This window comes from Ambystoma mexicanum, chromosome 8 (genome assembly GCF_040938575.1).
Source record: "Ambystoma mexicanum isolate Mex_15411 chromosome 8, UKY_AmexF1_1, whole genome shotgun sequence".
Lineage (NCBI taxonomy): Eukaryota > Metazoa > Chordata > Amphibia > Caudata > Ambystomatidae > Ambystoma > Ambystoma mexicanum.
In genome coordinates this window covers 1259747407-1259769726 of record NC_090929.1, presented here as the reverse complement: position 1 = coordinate 1259769726, position 22320 = coordinate 1259747407, and the positions used below count along the sequence as shown (strand labels likewise).

General features: G+C 51.2%; 1 protein-coding gene across 2 annotated transcripts in view; it reads left to right on the top strand.

Moving 5' to 3' along the window:
* Positions 1-22320, top strand: part of BTAF1 (B-TFIID TATA-box binding protein associated factor 1) — a 2675064-nt gene that overhangs the window by 2445282 nt on the left and 207462 nt on the right. For both annotated transcript variants that reach the window (XM_069611378.1, XM_069611379.1), the window contains one exon: positions 18113-18324. In XM_069611378.1, the coding sequence (XP_069467479.1) occupies positions 18113-18324 (212 nt within the window). The remainder of the gene's footprint in view (positions 1-18112; positions 18325-22320) is intronic.

The following is a 22320-nucleotide window of genomic DNA, read 5'->3' as shown; positions in this document are numbered from 1 at the left end:
TAAGAGAGCGAAACAACGCTCCAGGAGACACAGGTAAAAAGGGCTAGGAATTAACCCTTTCCAATACTCCATATAAAATGGGGTGTACTGGACCTGTGGTTAAAAGTGACTACGTAAAGTTAATGGCAACTTTACCTTTTCTGGGAGTCAGCCCCAGAAAATGGAGTCGGTGGGAAGTCTAAAAGACAGCCCTGTTTCACTGCACTGAAGGTGCTGTGTAACACACAAAAAGTGGGGCTCATGAAGTGGTGTTCTCCAGAGCCCACAATCGCAAAAACAGTAGAAATACACATCAGAACACAGGTAAGAGCGGGGAAAAAGCTCTCACTCATATCAAGTGGAAAAAAAACCTCCAGAAATCCAGCAAAGCTGCGGAGGGACTCACTAGGTAAGGGAAGTTAGCCATAGAATGAGAATTCTCCCTAACCGGGTCCGACCTTCCTGGCTATCCGGCCGACTGTAGCTCTGTACAGCGAATTCGAACAGAGGAGGAGTCCTGGCTTGAGGTTTGCGCTAACTGGTTGGTCCCACCAGCTCAAGCGAAGAAGATTCCTGGAGGAATCCTCTCTGTCGTCCAATTCTGAAGATTCAGACCTGCAGCAGGGCTTCACTGGGCGGCTCAGTCTTTGTAGGGGTCCTCTTCTGTCAGCTCCTCATCGGTTCTTTCGTTCCAGTGGCGACTCTGCCTTTCCAGTCCCAGAGACCTGCTTTTTATGCAGTTTTCACCCATTCACACAGTCTGGCTCTCAATCACACAGCAGGGTGGCCGTCCTGGCAAGCACAGTCACCCAGCCAATCAAACAGGAGTGCGACTTGTGTTACCAAGGGAACCCATGGCAGGGGTCCTAAGACCCCTCCCTCACATCCTGCCTACCCAGACTTTCAGGCACCTTAAGGAGGGCTTCTGTGCAGAAGCCAGCTAAAAGACGGCGAACAAAGGAACCAAACCTTGTTTGGCACGCAGAGAAAAACACGAGAAAGTCTTTTACAAAAAGAAATGGCGAATAACCCATCCGGAGCAGAAATAAAATATATTTGATCAAGCGGGTTTATGTTCGAGTTTGTTCACCGTCTGCACTTTTGCACTTGGAATTAGATCCTGCCCTGATAGGAAATGTGTTATATGTATATGCAGTATTTTTCTGGCTGTGGAGCTCGAACACCCTGGGGTCTTATCGAGAGTTTATTAAAGCATCTATTGATTCTGGAAGGGGGGGGAAATGTATCCCATTGGTAGCCCATGTTAAGAAGCAATTAACAGGGTTAAATGAGGCCGCACTGTGGGATTTGCCTCAGAGGATACTCAAGTCTGATCTGACAATGTTAAAAAGAATAGTGAAGATAGGAAATAAGGAGCTGATGTTGGTTGCTGCTATAAGACTTTTTCTGGGCCTGGCCTACATGGAGGATAGACTGGACTCTGGCTTGGGCCGCTATTTAGATTATATCCATCCGCCATATGAGAAATCTTTGTTTATTGGGTTCAGGTTGAGTATGCTCCATTTGGCATCCTTTACTAAATAAACTTTATTTGTGGTAAACTGAAACAATTAAGAATTCAATTTCTTAGACCCCCTTTGTAGGATTTCTGGCCTGCGCTAGACTATTGAGGCATTGAAGTTTTTAAAATCCTTTTAACGAGCACCACATTGTATTCACAGTAGCCTCATATGTTCACAGGGCTTGGTTATTCAGGATGAAGATATTTGACAAGGGCAGTATTGTTGAGGATCCAAATCCCATCTCCTGCATTATGACGAGCATGCAAGTATGCGCACCTCATTCTTTTTAGTTGTTTTAGTAAAATGTTCTTAATTATCGAAGTTTAGGGAATGAGCTTGAAAGCAAATTGGTTTTGAATATGTAAGATGGTTTTAGACCGTCTAATCTTTTTTGTGAACCTTGTTTTACATGTACTTTATGGCTTTATTCCAAATAAAGTACATTATTCATTGAGTATGGGACTTTTCCAGTCTTTTCGCCCTACTTGCTTTCTTGTTAGGCCTTTCCTCTTTAGCGCTGAGAGTTAATAATCCAGGACAAAAGTCTTTCTTTAGAGTCTCTGAAAGTCCTTCTCGTCCTTATTCCACTGGGGAGAATAGCATCCTCTTTGTATCCTCCTTATTTGTAATGTTGTTCTATCGCCTCACTTCTTTGTGTACTAGACAATGAGTGTCATTCCTCTCCTTCAGACTGTCTTCTATGTGGCCTTTCCTACTCTCTAGCAACTTTCTGGGGTGGGTAGTCTGAGTCCTAGGATACTCGTTACTCTTTTAACTCTGGTTTGAATGCAGGGACGAGTAGGCTGAATCTCGAGTATTCTTAACTGTAAAGACTGGAGGAGGGTGTCTGTGGTACTACTCTCTGGTTTTGGTAGAGGCGCAGAGGCACCCAAGCCAAGGCTCTCAAATGGTAGCAATGGCCAATCAACCTACGCTGAGATCAAGGGAGGTGATGTCGGCTGGTGCTTAGGTACAGTGAATCCTCAAGCCCCCCCCCCACAAAAGATTGTCTACACATTATGTTATGTGATAACAGTACTTTTGTTAAAGGATATAAAAGTTAGTTGAATATATACAAAAAATACGACCACTTTGTACTATGAAATTCTACTCAAGTAGTTAATACAATATATACAGTACTATGTGGTAAAAGTTATTTTTAGTTCAGCAATAATGCATCAACGGGTAACAGTTATTAAAATCCGTTAAAATGACTAACCTCACAAATCTACATGTGGAAATGTAGGTAATACTTTAGAACACTGGCTGAATACTTTTCAGAGTAAAAATGCAATTCTGTGTAGATCCCCCCCCCCCCCTGGGCAACTTGCAATAAAAGGAGAGTTCTACTTTGATTTTGTGTAATGCCCAGTCTTATTTGTTCATTGTCTGCTTTTTTCCACAGATTCCACCACACCAAAGTACCCGAGAAGCAACTGGAGAGCTGGGCCCAAGATGAATCAAGGATCCTTGGATGGACCCTGAGGGAGGAAGCCCCTCTTCCTCATCCGTCACAGTACCTTGGGTACCTTGGAAGGCAAAGTGGTGGAGTCTCTTGGCTTTACTCGACAATGTCTCACTAGGATGGACAACTCTGGAAGAAGTCACTGAGTCGCTGCTGTCAAGCAGGGGAATGGAACCAAGCAGTGTCGGAAAGGCAGCATTGAAGGTCTGTCTCAGTGGTCTCCTTGGTCAGGTTGCAATGCCAGCTTTGGATGTCCCATGAAGATGACTCGCTATGGACATCGCCAAGGCTTGGGGAGTGAGGATGAGTCCTTTGGCTTTTGCAAATGATCTTCAGTGGCGATGGGTGCAGTGACAAAAGGTGTCGAGTTTCGGTATTTATTAAAGTTACTTACCGTGGTGACTAGAGTACTCGTAGTGCCCTTGGCTCCATCCTTGTGGGCGTCCCCCAACATGGGGACGGTACCAGAACCTTTGGCAGCAAAGAATTGAGCTTCCCCTTTAAATTTAGCATAGCGTGAGGGGGAGCGGCCTCGGATGTGGGAATGCCCCGCCGAGGACCCGCCCTCCGGCACCTCATCAGTCTCCTTTGAACACATCGGAAGCTTAGAAAACTGGCTACTCTTATGACTTATAGACATTAGCATACTAGCGGGGGAAGGTGGGTGGGACATATGGAGAAAAGAGGCCTATGGACTAGGAGTAATCTAGTCACTACAGTGATTAACTTTACTTCTACGTCCAGTCCCCTTTCCTCCATCCTTCAAGGTAATTCCACCGAACAAGAACATATGGTGGAGCTGTGGCAACCTGCCTCTTATCTATTACAAAGCAAAAAGGTTAATCAGAACCACTTGATCAAAGTCTGCATCGTGCCTGGAGCTGGTGTCCAGCGAGTAGTGCTTACAGAAGGCCGACGGAGCCCACCTTGCTGATGACATCCCAAGAAGCATGCCTCTGAAACGTGACGGCCGAGAACTTCGCTCTGACCACATGGGCATGAATGCCCTCAGGAAAAGGTTTGCCCATGGCCGTGTACGCCTCCAAAATGGCCTGAACCATCCAACTGGCGATGGAACCCTTGGAAGACTGAAATCCCGAGGGATCAGCCCACAAAAGTCACAATGCTTTTGACTTCCTGAAGGGTTTCGTCCAAGAGAGATAAAACTTGAGAACCCTCTTGAGCTCCAAGTAATGAAGGGCCCTGTTTGCCTCAGATTGTGGGTTTGGGAACAAAATGCCAGGCAGAACTCTTGATTCAGATGGAACGGAGAGACCACATTGAGCAAGAAGTTTGGGTGGGTGTGCGAGATGACTTTGTTGTTGTGAAACGTGATGAAGGGGTCGCACGAAGACCACGCCTGCACTTTACCAACCCTGCGTGCAGAGGTGAGAGCCACCAGTAAAACTGTCTTTAACGTCACCAACTGGATGTCCACAGAGGACATTGGCTCGAAAGGCTTGCTTTGCAAAGCTGCAAGAACCGCATTGAGGTCCCAGACCGGATGCTCCCTATTCACCAGAGAAAAAAGCCTAGCCAACCCTCTAAGGTGTGCCTTAACCTCTGGGTTGGCTGCCGAAAACGCATGCGCCGGGGAATTCAGGTAAGCCCCAATGGCCGTCAAATGCGTGCAGCAAGTATCCGCCTGAACTCCAAACGGGCCAGGTGTGCTGAAAAGGGCATTACGACATCCAGAGGACAGGGTCCAGACATTGTCACGAGCCCAATGGCAGAACCTAGTCCATTTACTTTTATACTGGGACCAAGTTGAGGGCCTCCTGGCCTGCTGAATGATGTCCTGGCTGTCATCTGAAAATTGAGCATGCTGAAGCCTCAGCTGATCAGGAACCAGACCACCAGGCCTAGTTTGGCCGGGTCCGGATGTTCCACTGCCCCACCATGCTTCGTCAGGAAGCCCCTGCTGGGGATTGGAAGATGGACAGGGCCCTGGGAGCACAACTGCAGCAGATCTGAAAACCAGGGTCTCGAAGGACATTTGGGGAGAGAGGGGGGGGTGGCAACCAGGTTGAGGCTGCAACACACATAGGCCCGGAACTTGCAGAGAGTCCGTTGGAACAGAGGGGTGGGCAGAAATGCCTAACTCCTGCAGCCGTGCCAACAGATTTGGAAGGCGTCTACCAGTGACCCTCGACCTGCCCATGAAGAAAACTAGTGGCACTTGGTATTCCGGAGAGATGAAAACAAACACCCAACACTGAAACAGGGGCAACAAGAAGTCATTGTGCAACTCCCACTCGTAGATGTGGAAGGCCAAGCGACTCAACTTGTCCGTTTCTCCATTGCTGTTCCCCGGGAGGTGGATTGCCGAAATCCAAATTCCCTCTGACTGGGCCCCTTCCCAGATTGAAACCACCTCCATGCAGAGGTGGCGGGAACGGGTGCCACCCTCCTTGCTCAGGTAAAACATTGTAGTAGAATTGTCTGTCCATACCAGACCTTTCCTTGATGAGGGGCAAGAATGCCGTGAGGGCCAGGCCCACTGCCATGAGCTCGAGCAGATTGATATGCAATAGGGCTTCCGTCCTGGACCATGCTACATGAATCGCATAGCCCGCCAGAGTAGTCCCCCAACATAAGAGGGAGGAGTCTATCACCACCAGGGTAGGCTCAGGTTGGGTGAAGGGGGCTCCCACTGAGACTTTGCCGTCCATCAGCCTCCAGCGAAGATCGGGCAGCAGGAGCAGTGGTATTGGGATCCTGTCCGAATGAGACCCCATCTCCTGATCCCGATTGGCCACCAGGTAGAGCTGGAGGTGCCTCATCTTGAGACGGGCGTGCTGCACTTGAGGACGCAGGAGGCCATCAGGCCCAGAATGTGCTGGAACCACCATGCCGAGGTGTTCAAGTTGGCCAGAAAGTGTCCCACCACTTTGCGCAGAGACATAAGCCGCTCAGGCATGTGCAACACCCACTGAACAGTAATGTTCCAACGGGCACCTATGAAGACCAGTTCCTGAGACGGCATAACTGATTTCCTCCGATTGAGGGAAAACCCCAGCTGATGAAGGATAGCTGTGAATCTCTGGCAGGAGTGGACCACCCCTTCGGGTGACCCTGCCCTCACCAGCCAGTCGTCCAAATAAGGTAATAGATGATGGCCCTCCAAGCGAAGAAGGCCCGCCACTGCGTTCAGCAACTTCTTCTTGAAGACAACAAGGAGCCTAATTCGGGCCGAAGGTGCTGGACCTTTTACTGAAAGTAATACAGCATAATCGTGAACTGCAGAAACTTCTGATACGGTTGATAGATTGGTACATGCAGGTACGCATCCTTGAGGTCCAGGAAACACATCCAGTCCTCTGTACACAGAGACTCAGCTATGTGCATGGGAGTAATCATCTTGAAGTGTTCCAGCGGTAAAGACAGATTTAGAAATGACCCTTAGGACATAGTAGGACAGCTATTGTATTTTGCTCATCACTGTTCTCATATTTCATTGTCTTGCTTTCCCTTGTTACCTTCCCTTTGCCCTGTGGGCGCTTTGAAACACAATTTCTTGATGTATGCCTTACAAATGCCAAATAAGTAAATAAACCCTGCCATTACTACAGCCATGCATCCATGTGCGCCCAGCCCTCCCGTTGACACCAGATGCCCAGGGATGGCCCATGGGGAACCCAGCATGCCACATGCACAGTGTAAATACACTGCCATGTGACAGCCACCATGTCCGCTGCACATGTCCCCAACATACACCTTATGTAACATATGCTGCCAAGGAACATGGTGCATGTGAAATACAAACAATACATGGCAATAGAGACACTGCATGCACAGACATGGAATAGACACATGCCGTGAAATGAAGGTCCATGTGCATGCCCGAGTAGACCTTTTACCTGATATCGTGCAAGTCCACCCTTGCACCGTGATGTGCCTCCTCCCATGCAGGTAACTCCAGAAACCAACGTACACCACAGGAGAATGCCTACAACCACGCTCACAGCAGGACCCGTGTGAGCATGAAGCGTACCTTTGGCTACCTGAAGGAACGTTTACGCTGCCTCAACCGTACTGGTGGAGCTCTGATGTATGCTACAGTTAAAGTGGGCAAAATTGTGCTCGTGTGCCATACTGCACAATATATGCCTGAAGAGGAATGTTACACTACCCCCTGATGTGGACATGCCACCCCCAGAGGATGAGGATGCAGTGCCTGTGGCAGAGGCAAAAGCACGCATTGCCAGAGAAGACGTGAGGGATGGGAGAATGGCACGCAAGGGGCTGATGGACCCATGGCTGCTGTGGAGGGTGGATGATGTGCCATCCCCTCTCTACACCCTGTTGGCATGCTCAGTTTCTGGGTCTGCTGACATGTGTCCCTGTCCACTGGGGCATCTTATGCTGGGCTGTTCATGCACTTGTGTTGGGGTGGGGAGGTGTTGACTTGCCTCCTGGCTGCTGGCACCCGCCTCCGCACTGCCGACTCCCTCTATCCCTTCGATGGCCAGCACCATATTGCATTTCTCCTCCCAGGCGGTGAGGACCAGTGGCTCCACAGTGCCCCCCCCAGTCACGCCTAGAAACACTTGTGTACAGGCGTGTTATAAATGACCGATCATATCAGTCACCAGGGACTCCTGGTGGTGTTGGGACAGCAGTCCTTGCGCCCTGACCCTCAGGTCATTCCACTGTTTGCGGCAGTCCTCTGCATCACAGGGTACACTTGCCACTACTGTCACCTTCTGGCAGATGGCATTGCAGATGGCTGTCCTCCGCTGCCCAGTGGTCTTCCGATGCTGACTGACATAAAGTTCCTCAAAGTCGGCAATGACCTAATCTGTGAGGACCACCTGCTCCCCCTCACTGAATTTATGTTGGCAGAGATGATGTTCTGCCACCTTGCCTCTTATCCTCTCCTGGGAAATTCTTGCTTCTTTACCGGACTGGATGGCTTCTTGAAGTGGAAATATTAAATGGATTGTGTTTTTCAAAATGGCCACCAATATGCTTCCCATTCCGGCGATGACGCAATTGCTGCCTGCGCTTTTAGCGCTGGGATAGCTAGTGGTAGCACTATTAGTACCGGTTTCTCTGCGGTAACCCTTATTTCGGTGCAGTTTCTGCCGGGTGCTAATAGCTTTACTGCTGTAGTCTGGGGCGCGTTAATGCCAGGTTGTGATGTCTCAGGACAATATCTCTGGGGCAACCTGCGCGCCTTGGAAGCAAGACGATACGGAGCAACACCAGTTCGATCCCCGGGTCCCATCCTGGATCTGAGGTTCTTGAACATGTCCCTTCGCATGCACAAGTTCAAGCTGGTCACTCTGGGGCAGATCCTTTAAGCCCTCTGCCTGCAGGGCTGGTTGTTGTCCCTGGATCTTCTGGACGCCTTCTTCCATTTGCCGATCTATCTCAGACACATGATTTATCTCAGGTTCATACTGTGATCTACCAGCTACCAAAGTCCTGCCGATCAGCCTTTCTTCGGCATCAAGAGTCTTCACCAAACGGCTGGCAGTGGCTGTGGGTCACCTCGGAATGTAAAGAAAGGAGGGCTGGCTTGTTAGAGCTTTCTCCCAAGACCAGTCGTTGGCACATTTGTACCGCGTGTGCAGCCTCTTGCACAATTTGGACTTGTCTGTGAACTTCTCCAGCATGGGGTCTGGCATGGAATCACATGCTCATGAATATTCCCCGTCGTCAGGCTGGGAATCCTCGGTAAAGAAAAAAACCAGTATCAGTTTCGTTTCTGATCTGTCTTTCGTAGTATTAACCAATCACTGGTCTCTGCGTCATACTGACCACAGCCAATGACTGCCCTCTACCTAAGCACCGCCTATGGCAGCCATCTTCAGATTTTTACCGCACGTTCATGTGTTGGGATCCTCGTGCTATTGCTCTCGAGCCTTAGTTCTATTTTTTCACGTTTTTTCTCAAAAACTTGTTTTTTTTCGGTCAAAAGAGCCTCAAGCTCCACCGACTCTCCATCCGATCAACGGGGACCCGTGTCGGATTCGTCTGCGCCCCTCAAGGGTGAAGATTTCGTCGAGCTACGCTTTTGGAGGACTCCAGAAGTTTCTCAGGGCCGGACATGGCCCAGGAGAAGGGAAGCTCGACGCCTGGAAAGCTGTTCAGGGTCTGCCCTGGATGCCAGCTGCAGAACGTCTTTAAGGAGGACGAACACTCCTTTTGTCTCTACTGCTTACATGAGGACAAGACGCACGTGGAGAAGGACTGTGCGTTTTGCGGCAATATGTCGGAGCGGACCATGAAGGACCGCCATCAACGTCTCGCCAACTGGCTGGAAGGGAAGAGCCCGTCAGGCGAGAAGAAGAGGACGAAATCCGAGCGGTCTTCTAAGACCTTTGAGGACACCCCGGCGACGGGGGTCCAACACAAGGCCAAGCACCGCGAGTCCGCTGGCACCGGGAGCGCCGAACGGTCGGGCTCTACGGGCGCCAGGCAGGGCGCACCCTCCCCGGCACCTTCAGCCACGAGCCAACGCTCTGGGTCGGGTAAGAGGAAGGGCGAGCACCCGGCAAAGGTCCTGGAGAGTCCCCGGTCGAGCTCGAAGGCCCCATCGGAGGGGGAGCGAGGCAGTGTCCCCCCCCCTCAAGGATAAGGCAGTGAGCGCACCTAAGGTGGTGAAGGCCTTAATCCATCCGGCCAAGCCCTCTATCGAAACTGTCGCGGCGGCCCTGGCTCAGCCTGTGGAGGCTACACCAGTGGTGGCGACCTCGGGGCTCAGAGTCTCCCTGCCACCTCGGAGGGAGTCCTCTTTTGTGCCCATCGATAGGACCCCTGTGAAATCCCCGGCGGGGAAGAAAAAGGGGGGGCAGGGCGTCGTCGTAGATTCGGCTTTAACCTCGGAGGAAGAGCTGATCGAGGTCTTAAGCCACGGCCTTGGCGTGGAAGAAGACCGGCCCGTCGGGATGGATCCCGACGCAGGTGACGACGACATCGTCGAGGGTGCCGACGGGGCCCCTTATCGCCCGTCGGATTCCCCTCTGCCAGCGCCGCAAAACAACTCGTAGGCCATTTTGTTGGCTATACAGTCCTTATGCTCAGAGATAAGGACGAGACTGCCGTTGCCGACGGAGGAACCTCTCCCGTCGGGGGATCCTGAACCGGGACCTTCTGGTGTTCCCCCGCCCAAGAAAAGGATTCACCCACCACCTCCTTTTCAGCCGTCGCGCCCCGTCCAGCCCTCCTCCCCGTCCACCCGAGGGAATGATACGGGGACTGACACGGCAGCGACGGGTACGGACGACGAGGTATACAACGAGGATCTACCGTCGTCACCTCCCACCAGGGCTTCTCCGCCCGACGAGATTGGATCGTTCCACTCCATGATCGCCAGGGCATCCAAGCTTTTCCAACTCTGCCCTGAGGAGAAGAAAAAGGAAGGATTCCTTTATCAACGGCGCGAGGCCAAGAGGCAGACTGTCCTCGTGGTGCCTCTACTGGACGACATTTGGGATGAGGGCCTCGCCCTCCTCAAGAACCCTTCCACGACGCCAGCTAGTAGAGACCGGTACGAGAAGAAGTACCGGGTCCCAGACGCGGCCCCCCTGTGCCTTCCGGGCGCAGCCTACCCCGGACTCCGTCGTCTCCGCGGCGGCCAGGAAGAAAGCGGGGGGGGGGGGGGTGGTGCGGCCTCCACATCGACTTCCCCACCAGGCGGCGAGGGAAAGAAATTGGACGCTATGGGACGCAGGGTCATCTCGTCTGCAGCGACGACGATTAAAGCGGCCAACGCCTTGGCTATCGTGGCCCGCTACGACAGGGAGCTATGGTACAAACTGGCTCCCCTGCTGGACTTCCTACCGGACGACAAGAGGGCGGATGCCCTGGAGATCCTACAGGAAGGTGAGGTGGCGTCGGACCACGCCATCACTATTGCGATGGACATCGCCGACACTGGGTTTCGCCAGTTGGGCAACGGCGTGTGCCTTAGGCGGCGTGGATGGCTCAAGGCTACGGACTTCCGTCAAGACGTACAGACCAGAGTCCTGGACATGCCGTTCGATGGGAACAACCTGTTTGGGAAAACAGTGGACGATTCCCTTCAGGCCATTAAAGCGGACACTGAGACGGCCCGGGCCCCGGGGGTTCTGCAGCAACGACGGACGCCCTTTCGGAGCAGCGGAGGCAAGGGCGCCTCCAAAGGTTCCTTCGGCGGTTTCTCCACCTACCGTCAAGCGGCCCGCTCGTCGTCTCAGGAGGCCTACAGAGGACGAGGCAAGTCTGGCGGACCCCGCCGTCGTCGCCAAGGAAGTCAAGGCGGCAGAGCCTCGTCGAAACAGGATTGAACCGTCCATGGGGTCGAGCCCCCACCGAAGCACCCCGGTGGGAGGCCGGCTGGCGAGCTTCGTCAGCGTGTGGGAGTCCATCTCCACCGACCGTTGGGTGCTGGACGCCTTAGTCCCGGGCCACGCGCTCGAGTTTCAAAGAAGGTGCCCGCGCGTCCCCCCCGTGACCAGGAAAGAGCTTCACGTCCCTCAGCTTCTCCTGGAGGTAAGGGCGATGCTCAGGAAGGGCGCCATCGAACTCGTCCCAAAGAGGCTTCGGGGCTCCGGAGTTTACTCGAGATACTTCCTCGTGAAGAAGACGGGAGGATGGCGCCCCATCCTAGACCTGCGACGTCTGAACAAGTTCATCAAGGCGCAGAAGTTCCGGATGGTCACCCTCCAGCACGTCCTGGGTCAGCTGGAGGAAGGAGACTTCCTGTCGTCGTTGGATTTGGAGGATGCTACTTCCATATTCCCATCCTAAAGGGGCACCGAAAATTCCTCAGGTTTGTGGTCCAAGGGCGTCACTCCAGTTCAAAGCCCTCCCCTTCGGACTACGGTCGGCACCCAGGGTATTCACCAAGTGCCTTGCACCGGTGGCGGTGCAGCTGCGCCGCGAGGGGATCCACGTCTACCCCTATCTGGACGACTGGCTCATCCGAGCCAAGACGAGGGAGCTCGCCGTGGAGCTCACGGCAAGGACCGTCCAACTTCTCACGGACCTGGGATTCTCCGTGAACTACGCCAAGTCCCACCTGGTACCCGCGCAAAACGCACTGTTTCTGGGAGCGAAGCTCGACAGTGTCCCTTCTGGCCTCCCCGTCGGAGGAAAGGACCAGGTCCATCCTGGGCAAGGTACAGCGAATGTTGGTTTCTGACGCGGCCAAGGTGAGGTCCATCAAGTCCCTCCTCGGAATGATGTCTTCTTGCATCTACCTCATTCCCATGTGCAGGCTCCGGATGCGCCCATTGCAGGAGTTCCTGGACGCGCGCTGGATCCAAACGACGGGCGGCTTCGAGGAGAGGATCACACTCGACAAGAGTTTCCGCCGAGCGGTCCAGTGGTGGGGCACCCGCGCGCATCTGACGGCGGGCATGGACTTCCAGACCCCAGACCACCAGGAGACAGTGACCACGGATGCCTCCCTGGAAGGGTGGGGAGCGCACACCGAAAATCTGCACGCGAGAGGCCTTTGGCTCCCGACGGAGAAGTCCCTCCATATCAACGTCCTGGAGCTCCGTGCAGTGTTCTGGGCCCTCAGGTCCTTCCTTCCGTCCCTCAAGGGCAAGGTGGTGAGGATCTTCACCGACAACACCACCACCATGTTTTACATCAGGAAACAGGGCGGAACCAGGTCCCCAGCACTGTCCAAGGAAGCGCAGGACCTGTGGCATTGGGCCGTCGCCCAAAGGATGTTTCTGGTGCCGTTTCATCTGGCAGGGATAAAAAAACACCATCGCCGACTCACTCAGCAGGGAGCTGCGCTCGTGCCACGAGTGGGAACTAAGGCAGGATCTAGTGGATCGCCTCTTCCGACGGTGGGGCACACCCCAGATCGACCTGTTCGCGACGGCGACGAACTCCAAGTACCAGAGGTTCGCCAGCAGGTTTCCCCAGGCGAGGAGCATGGGCAATGCTTTCTCGTTCCCCTGGGAGGGCCTGTTCCTCTACGCGTTCCCTCCGTTGCCACTGCTAATCCGGCTCGTCAACCAGCTCAAGAGGTCACGGTGCAGGATGATCCTCGTCGCACCTGCGCGGCCGAGGCAGATATGGTTCCCGGACCTTCTGGACTTTTCAGCGTCCCCGCCAATCAAGCTGCCGTTGGACGCGGATCTACTCTCCAGGGAAGGAGGCGCTATCCTCCACCAGGACCCGAAATCGCTGAACTTGCAGGCCTGGCTCCTGCAGCACTAGAGTTTGGAGGATACGACATACCGGCCGACTGCAGAGAGGTTCTTGCAAAGGCCAGGGCGTCCTCGACTCTTAAATGCTACGGACACAAATGGAAGAGGTTCTCTGTCTGGTGCCACGCACAGAAGATTAACCCTCTACGGATTACGGCTCCCCAGGTACTGCCGTACCTGCTGACGCTGGCCAAAGCTGGACTGGCACACGCGTCCATCAAGATTCATCTTGTTGCGATCTCCCGATACACCAGAACCACGGGGCGGACGTCCTTGTGGTCTCATCGTCTGGTGAAAGAGTTCATGAAAGGACTGTTCAGATCGTTCCCGCCGGTGAAGGCTCCGGCCCCGGCGTGGGAGCTCAACGTGGTGCTGACCAAGCTCATGGGACCTCCGTTCGAGCCTCTGCACTCGGCCCCGTTGAAGTTTGTCGTGGAAAACAGCGTTTCTTGTGGCCATCACCTCCGCACGACGGGTGGGAGCGATCCAGGCCCTTTCCTGCAAGGCCCCGTACTTGACTTTTCACGACGCAAGGGTAGTGCTCAGGACGCACCCCTCCTTCATGCCCAAGGTACCGTCGGACTTCCATCTCAACAAACCCTTGGTGTTGCCTGTGTTCTTCCCGTCGCCTTTGTCGCCGGCTGAGAGGACTTTGCACTCGCTGGATGTGGCTAGAGCGCTGAAGTTCTACGTGGACCGCATGAAGTGTTTTCGGAAGACGTCACAACTCTTTGTGAACTTTGGACCTGTCAATCAGGGGAAGGCTCTCTCGAAGGCTTCCATTTCCAGATGGCTCTCCGGCTGTATCATGTACTGTCATCGGTTGGCAAACCGACCGCTGCCTGGCCGTCCGAGAGCCCATTCCACCAGAGCGATCGCAGCTACCACGGCGTTCCTTTCTGGTGTGCCCCTGCTGGACATATGTAGGGCTGCTACATGGAGGTCGACGCACACCTTCACGAAATTCTACTGCGTCGATCGGGATTCCAGGGGGGAGTCCAGGGTCGGCCAAGCAGTGCTGCGCAACCTGTTCGCCTGAGGTGTGCCTGGTGAGGAGGTAAGATGCTTAATGTTGAGTTTGATGTAATGCTTAATGTTGAGCCTTTGCCACCTCCCGTGGTTGTGCATGTGTGTACTGCTATGTATTCTTTATTCATGAGCATGTGAATCCATGCCAGACCCCCATGCTGGAGAAGGAACAAGTTACTTACCTGTAACTGTTGTTCTCCAGCGTGGGTCTGGCATGGATTCACATGCGAACCCTCCCACCTACCCCTCTGCGGCTCTTCACTTGGTCATATTGCCACTTCACGTGCTTCCAAATCTGAAGATGGCTGCCAGAGGCGGTGCTTAGGTAGAGGGTAGTCATTGGCTGTGGTCAGTATGACGCAGAGACCAGTGATTGGTTAATACTACGAAAGACAGATCAGAAACTAAACTGATACTGGTTTTTTCTTTACCGAGGATTCCCAGCCTGACGACGGGGAATATTCATGAGCATGTGAATCCATGCCAGACCCATGCTGGAGAACAACAGTTACAGGTAAGTAACTTGTTCCTTAGAGGTTTTAACACCTTTTCAGTTTGATTTATCGCTATGATTCTGGGCAGGGCATTCCCTCCTGAAAATCCAGTTGCGAGCATCTTTCAGGTGTTTCATACATTCCAGTTCCAGAAGCTGTTTCTGACATCTCCATCCTGCCACTGGTTTGTCTCAGAGTTTCCGGCACTTTGGCCATAGGCCCAGCTGCAAACGTGGTTGTTACAGTGGCTGTTCCGTTGTTAGTGGTCTCATTTCCATGGCAACATGGCAGACATTTTGCAAGTTCCGGACTGTTTGTCACTGGACCTTGCACTGAGGTCACAGTGAGACACACACCTGAGAGGGTTGTTGCTCTGACAACCTTTGCCACAAATGACAGTGGCTTGGGCACTCACTCATTAGAACCTACAGTGAGTGGATTTTAATCTCTGACAGAGGCCCGAGAACACATTAATTTGCTGGAACCGCATGCAATTAATCTGACTGTGATGGTTTTCCTCCCCTCGGTTGAAGCAAAATGTGTGCAGACAATATAGTAGCCATGCACTACCTCAAGAAAACTGGGTGGTGTGTGGGTCATTGCCCATTTCGCCAGGTAGGAGAATGTTGTGACGGATGGTTTGAGCAGACAGGCCTTGGCCTCCCACGAGTGGGAACTCAGCAGGATGTTCTGGAGGAGATAATTTCCTTCTGGGGGCATCTCCTCAGGTAGACCTCTTCACTTCCAATGCAAACTGGAGGTGTGAGTTCTGCTCCAAGTAGTTTCCTCAGCAGGGATCTCTGGGGGATGCATTAGCAGTCACGTGGGACTTTGGTGGCCTGCTATGCATTCCTGTCGATCCTGGTCATTCTGCTTGTTCTCAGGAGGCTCCGGCTGTTTGGGCACTCGTTGATTTTGGTTACTCCAGACTGGGCCCTGAGGAAGTGGTACCTGGAGCTTCTGGATATGTCCATCTGCCTTCCCTGGCGCCTGCCGGCAAGAGTGGAACTGTGCTCCTAGTGTAAGTGGAGAGTCTGCCATCTGAACCTCATTAGTCCGTCTCTTCATGCTTGGCTGCTGAACGGCTGCAGTGCTGGAGGTTTGGGGGGAAAGGGGTGTTGTCAGATTACATCCTTAATGTACTCTTTTCATTCCGGAGGCTAGCCCCTATGCCTTAGGATGTTACACATTCTCAGCTTGGTGTTGGTAGAGGGATGAGGACCCCATTCCACCTGGTCTACCTCATCCGTTCTGGATTTTCTAGTTTCATTGGCCCAGATGGGCCTTCAAGTTGGCACTTTAAAGGGGTAGTTTGCCACCATCTCGCTTTTTAAAAGGACCTCTGAGCAAGGCTTTCTTTACAATCACCACTGTTATGCAGTTTTTGCAGGGATTGGGCATCCAGTTTCCCATACTTCAGTTTGTTCCTTCGTGTGATTTGATATTCGGGTTTTGCTCATGGGAGCTCGGGTTGAGCCCCTGCATTCATTAAGGTTGCTCACCCTTGACGTGATGTACCTGGTTGCCATCAGTTCCGCGAGATGGGTGAGCAAGCTCTGAACGCTGTCTGTTAAAAGGCAGGCGCTTCTTGATCCCGACCTTGGTGTTTTGCATGGGGCAGGTGACTTTGAGAGTGAGCCCCTCTTTCCTCCCCAAGTTGGTGTATGACTTTCATCTCTCTCAGCAGATCCATCGTCCTATGCCCCCCCCCCCCGCCTCACCCTTCAAATATGGTGGAGCAATTCCATTGACTGAACCCGGTACCGGCCCTCCACTACTAACATCTCTCGGATGAGGGTAGTCTGGAAAGATGACAAGATTCTTGCGGGATATGCTTCTGCTCCTGATGGCAGGGCTGTGACTAAACGGACCCTTTCATGGTGGATCCTCCTCTGAATTTTGGATTGCTTCAATCTGGCTGGGAAGGATATGTTTGAGGGTCTCGGCGCCCATTCAACTTGAGGACTTGCTGCCACCTCTTCCCTGCAGAAAGGGGTTCCTTTTCTTGGACATTTTCCATGCAACCACATGAGCCTCGCTGCAGACGTTTGGCAAATATTACAGCTTAGATTCCCTGTCTGGGTAGCATGCTTAATTCAGAGGGACAGTCCTCCAGAGTTTTCTGGTTTAGGTTGTACTCATTTATTGATTATGTTATTGTACATTTGTAAGGTGCTTATACAACAAAGTAAATTGTGTTTCTAAGCGCCCACAGGGCAACAGGGAGGGAACATGGGAATGGAAATCAAATATAACAATGAAAGACAAAGGCGGACCTACTAGACCTTTTGAGCATTCAGAACGTGCAAGTGTTCTCCTCCTGCCTCCAGATCTATGTTCTGCTATGCAAATCTATCCTAGAAGTGGTATCTGTGGGAGGAAATGATCCATTACAATAAAAAATTACTTCTCAGTAATGTTCTTTCTGATGGATGTTCCTCGCAGTGATTACTCATCACCCTGACAACCTGCCCTTCGTGGCCGAAAAGCTTGAACTGATTTGTTCTGCAGTCTCTCTGTATCTGTGTGCTAGTGGAAAAGGGCAGAACTGAGTTGGAGTGTAGTGACTCCATATGTACTGTCTCCAATGTCGTATCTGGCGAACACATCGCATATGACAGACAGCCCATGCTAGGCAAAAAAAAACTATTTTAGTGTGCAACTTTCTCCCACTAAACTGCTACAAAGGCTAGAGATAACTTCTGCCCTAACACTGGGTATAGGTGGAGGTTTGTGAATTACTGTAGGAGTCTCCGCTAATGATAATGGGACAGCAGGGTTGTCAATTAAGTGAAATTGTGTTTATTGCCATGAGGAATGAGTGTTGATGATAATGTTAGGTTTGTAAAAGTGTTGTTATGCATACAGAGGCCATTAACTGAACTTTGAAGACTTTAGTAGATGAGTGAAAGTTGTTCCAGCAGTAAATGTACATGAGCCATTCATGAATCAGCCTTGATTCTTATGGCATCAATATACAGTCCATTAAATTGGGTAATGACTATATTTACAGAAATTAGAAGGAAAAGTCTGGCATGAAGCACAACATACAAAATGTATTACTGAAGCGTGTAAGGGTCTTGTCACTTGAGTCTTCATTTGAGTTCTTTGGCCCTTGTCAATACCGATGTCAACTTTTGTTCAAGACACAGGTTAAGACAGTAAAGCGGATAGCAATGTAGACTGCAATGAAGAACTGGGCTTCACTATTGAAGATTACCAGAATGTAATCTGGACATTGCCATATTGACAGCTGTGCATTACATTCTTTAAGCAATGTTCTACCAAAGTAATGTGCAGTTTCACTACACACAGTCCTCACAGTTTTCAGGTTTGTATGATTTTAGTATTGTTAGTTTGTGGCTGTTTGTCAATTAATCAGTTTTAAAAAATGACATGCAGTTTAATATTTTTCATAATTTATGAAAATGCTAAAGTAAAATGTAATGTTTTCTTCTAAAGCTTCTATTAGACTGCGGATTAGGCAACAGTGGAACATCCGACAGCGGCACAGAAGCAGTTGTGGCACAACACCGGTTGCTAATCTTTTGTCAACTTAAGAGCATGTTGGATATCGTGGAACATGATCTCCTGAAGCCTCACTTGCCCTCAGTCACATATTTGCGGTTAGATGGCAGCATACCTGCTGGTCAAAGGCAGTCCATTGTATCACGGTAAGTGTCTTGTTATTGATAAAATTACCTTTATTTTTACTTTTCAAGTCCCATGCTCAAGCACCCCTGTGCAAGTCATTTTGGTAAATGTTTGGGCAGCCTACATTTCAATTCCTTTAAAAAAACATGTATCCATTCTTTGTAAATGTTGTAGCATACAGGATTGGACCCCAGTAACCTTTTACATTCTTAATGTCTTTGCACTTAGTGATTAGAACGGCCTACCCACTCTGAACATGTCTGTGGTGTAGAGCAACACTAAGCCCCCTCCTTGCTCCTAGTTGGAGCCCAGCAACCAATTTCATGTCACTCAAGAATGCAGCACTTCGGCATCTGTGCTAAATCAAGCCTCCCTCATCCAGCCTGATAGTGCTCCCAGACTTTGGCACCACTGGGGTTCATTACAAGTCAGCCAGTCCGGAAACAATGGTGGCAGTAAATCCGCCACCACCATTGTCTCCGGACCGGCCGATTCCGAGTCCTGCAGGCGGGAGGTGTCACTTCCGCCAGGTCTGACCTGGCAGAAGTAACACCACCCGCCTGCAGGCGGACATGGAAACACCGGCTCTGTCTTAGACGGAACCAGTGTTTCCACGGTCCCTATCCCCATGGAGTCCAATAGGACTCTATGGGGATTTTCTGAATTCCGCCTCCAGAATTACCGGGTCACCGGGATTGTAATGCCCAGGTGATTCCGGCAATCACGGAGGCGGAATGGTATTGCCGGTCTGGCGGTAGCCTGCCGGTTTTTCCGGCACAGCTACCGCCGGACTCGTAATGAGGCCCAATGTCTGCAACTACTTGCCACCAAGTCATCCATTTGCTCTAAGAAACCTTGGAAACAAATGTTGCACTTTACAAATACTGCTCAACGTTACATACAAGCAAGTCCGAATTCCCCAGCATTGGATCTTTCATGGATTCACATGCTGTGAATATTCCCCGTCGTCAGGCTGGGAAACCCAGGTAATTTTGACAGTCATTTTCCTATGGAAAAAATTCACACCTTGAGTGTCCAATGTCGTTGTGGGTGCTATTAGTACGCACCAATGGGATGCCGAGTATATAGCTCTGCCCCAGCAGCTTCCCCTCAGATTTCTAACGTCTTCTGAACTGTAAAGATTCCTTGTGTTTCTCTCCTGAGAGAAAAAAGTTCCAACCATGGAAATTTCAGGACCTAAGAAGTCTTTATTTAGGCCATGCGAAACCTGTGGCCTAAAAAACATTTACGAGGGGGACAGGCACACAGAGTGCCTTTGATGCCTATACCCGAACATTTCAGCTGACGGCTGTGACATCTGCCAGGGGTTCTCTCAAAAGACCCTTAAAGACAGGAAACAACGCCTTATATGCTGGCTCAATGAGGGAGCCTATCCGGTGTCTGAGGTTGGCTCGTCACGGAGTGGGAGATAAACCACTCACTCTGACGGGAGGTCACCATCAAGACAGAGGGCCAGATCTGAGAAGCCGGTGGCAAAGAAGCAAAAGACAGGTGAGGCAAAATCGTCGCACAATAAAGCCAAACACTCTTTACCTGTAAAGAAACCTCTGCCCAGTGGTGAAAAGTCCCATTCAGGGTCCAAACAGTCTTCCAAGAGTCCATTTTCGAGGTCACCCTGGGACAAACCTAGAGAGAAGGGCTTGCAACCATCCTCAAAATCTGAGGACCCGTACAGGAAATCTCCTCTGTCGACAGACGAACATAGAACCAAACCGGCTACCGCATCCTCTCAACCTCGTTGGTGAAAGTCTACCTCGACGAGTGGCAAAAAACACTACTCGTCATCGGATTCTCGATGATCATCCTCTGGCCATGAGTCCTCAAGACACCCGTCAACGGCCAAATCGTTGTTGAAGCAGACGACCACACCATCAACAACGACCGCAGCAATGGCATCTTCCTATGGCTCGTCTCCAGTCGACGACCACCTCAACAACCACCACCCCGTCGAAGACCAAGAAAGTCATCTGCTGTAAAGCCTTTCGTCCGCCGACCATCAGATTGGAGGTTTTAGAGTTTCCAACTGAAGGCAACGAATTGTCCCTGAAGGGTATTTTAAAAACCACAACTGGGACCACGATGCAGCACGACCAGGCTCCCCTGGGAATGTCTCCTGTTGAGTACCCAGTTACCTTGCCAGAAGACATTCTGCATCGTGAGATTACGTCTGATTTTGTGCCTCCGCCATACGAATGCCAAGGTGTATTTGAATCTGATCCTGAAGAAGGAACTTCTAATCCTCCTATCCAGGGACCAGCTAGAGTGGATAACACCCTTCTAAAGTCTCAAACACCTGCGCTGCCATCAACATCTCAGGAATAGGCAGTATGCAGTCACACTACCACCTTCTAAATCCTCAATCCCTGCATTCCATGAAGGTCCTCACTACACTGCAGTCTCTATTAGGTCAGCTTGATGCCAGACTTCCTCAAGCTCAAACCGTTCAGCCTTTTGGAGAACCACACGTTCCCCCTCAACGAAAGGATACAACATATCCCTCTAGAGACTAGGACATACTCCCTAGGATGCAAACACCTCATAGATCTCCACCTCCACGTACATTCAGTCCACATAGGAGAGAACAAGAGGAAGGGGAGTTGATCGACACAGACCAGGACACTGATCCGAGGGACAAAACTTCCACCGCCTCCTCGTCCCCAAGGAGAGCGGACACATGAGACACAGATCTAGACCAAGATGCCCCAGGTAGCCCGGCTCAACCTTCACCTCTGGACGATAACAGAGCTGTTCACTCCATGATGTCCAAGGCATGCCAGGAGTTTGGCCTAATTCCAGATGAGGAGAAGAAAGATTGTTTCCTCTTCGACCATATGGGTAAATGCAGAAGGGCAGTCTTTTCCATACCCATTGTGGATCACGTGTGGCAGGAGGACCTCCGTATCATGAAACATTTTACAGAGGCTGCGGTTAAAGGAAGGTTGGAGAAGAAGTTTAAGGCTCCAGATACTACTCCGAAATGCCTCCCTTCAAAGTTGTCTCAGCGGAAGCAAGCTGCAAGGCTTGAACACAGCATAAGTGTGCCACTCCGCCAGACAACAAGAATCGGAAAATTGATGCCTTTGGGGATAAAAGGTTCTTGCCATTGGGGCGACCACTATTAAAGCAGCCAATACCCTGGCAATAGTCGCTCGATATGATCGAGAGATCTGGCACCGTCTGGTACCTTTATTTTAACACTTGCTGGAACAGCAGAGAAAAGAGGCTATGATGCTGGTGCCGCGAAGGAGAAGAAGCCTCGACTCAAAGCATCAACATCGCTGTAGACCTTGCTGAAACTTGGTTCAAGCAGATTGGCAACGGGGTGGCCCTTAGACGCCAGGCATGGCTATGTTGCACAGATTTACACCAGGAAGTGCAACATACGGTAATCGATATGCCATGTGAAGGGAAAAATCTGTTCGTGACAAAATAGATGAAGCCCTTAAAGCCATGAAGGCTGACTCGCACATGGCTAGATTTCACTGCCCTTCAATACAGGAGGTCATTTCGAGGAGCCTCACGCAATACATGATTCTCAGGATCCAGAGACAGTAAGAGCTATGGTAGGCCTGGATATTGCTCTGAGGGCTACAAGTGCAATTATCAATCCTCCCAGCGCAATAGAGAATACCAAGGGCAAAGAAAGTGTGGATCTACCACCAGAGAGGTAGGCAGAATAAGGCACAACAGTGGCTGCTGCATGGGTAGTCGGGTTGGGGGGGGAATGTGGTGTTCTACCTCGACGAGTGGCAAACAATAGCAAATGACAGATGGGTTATAGATGCAATCCAGTACGCCCACATGGTGGAGTTCAAGCACCCACAAACCCCCTCCACCCCATAAAAAGTTATCTTGCCCCCATCATCACGTTTTAAAGCACGAGATAAGTCAAATGCTAAGAAAACGAGACTTTGAAAAAGTGCCTCCCTCAGCAAGAGGAAAGTGAGTATACTCCAGGTACTTTGTCGTCAAAAAACCAGACCGCAAGTGGCACC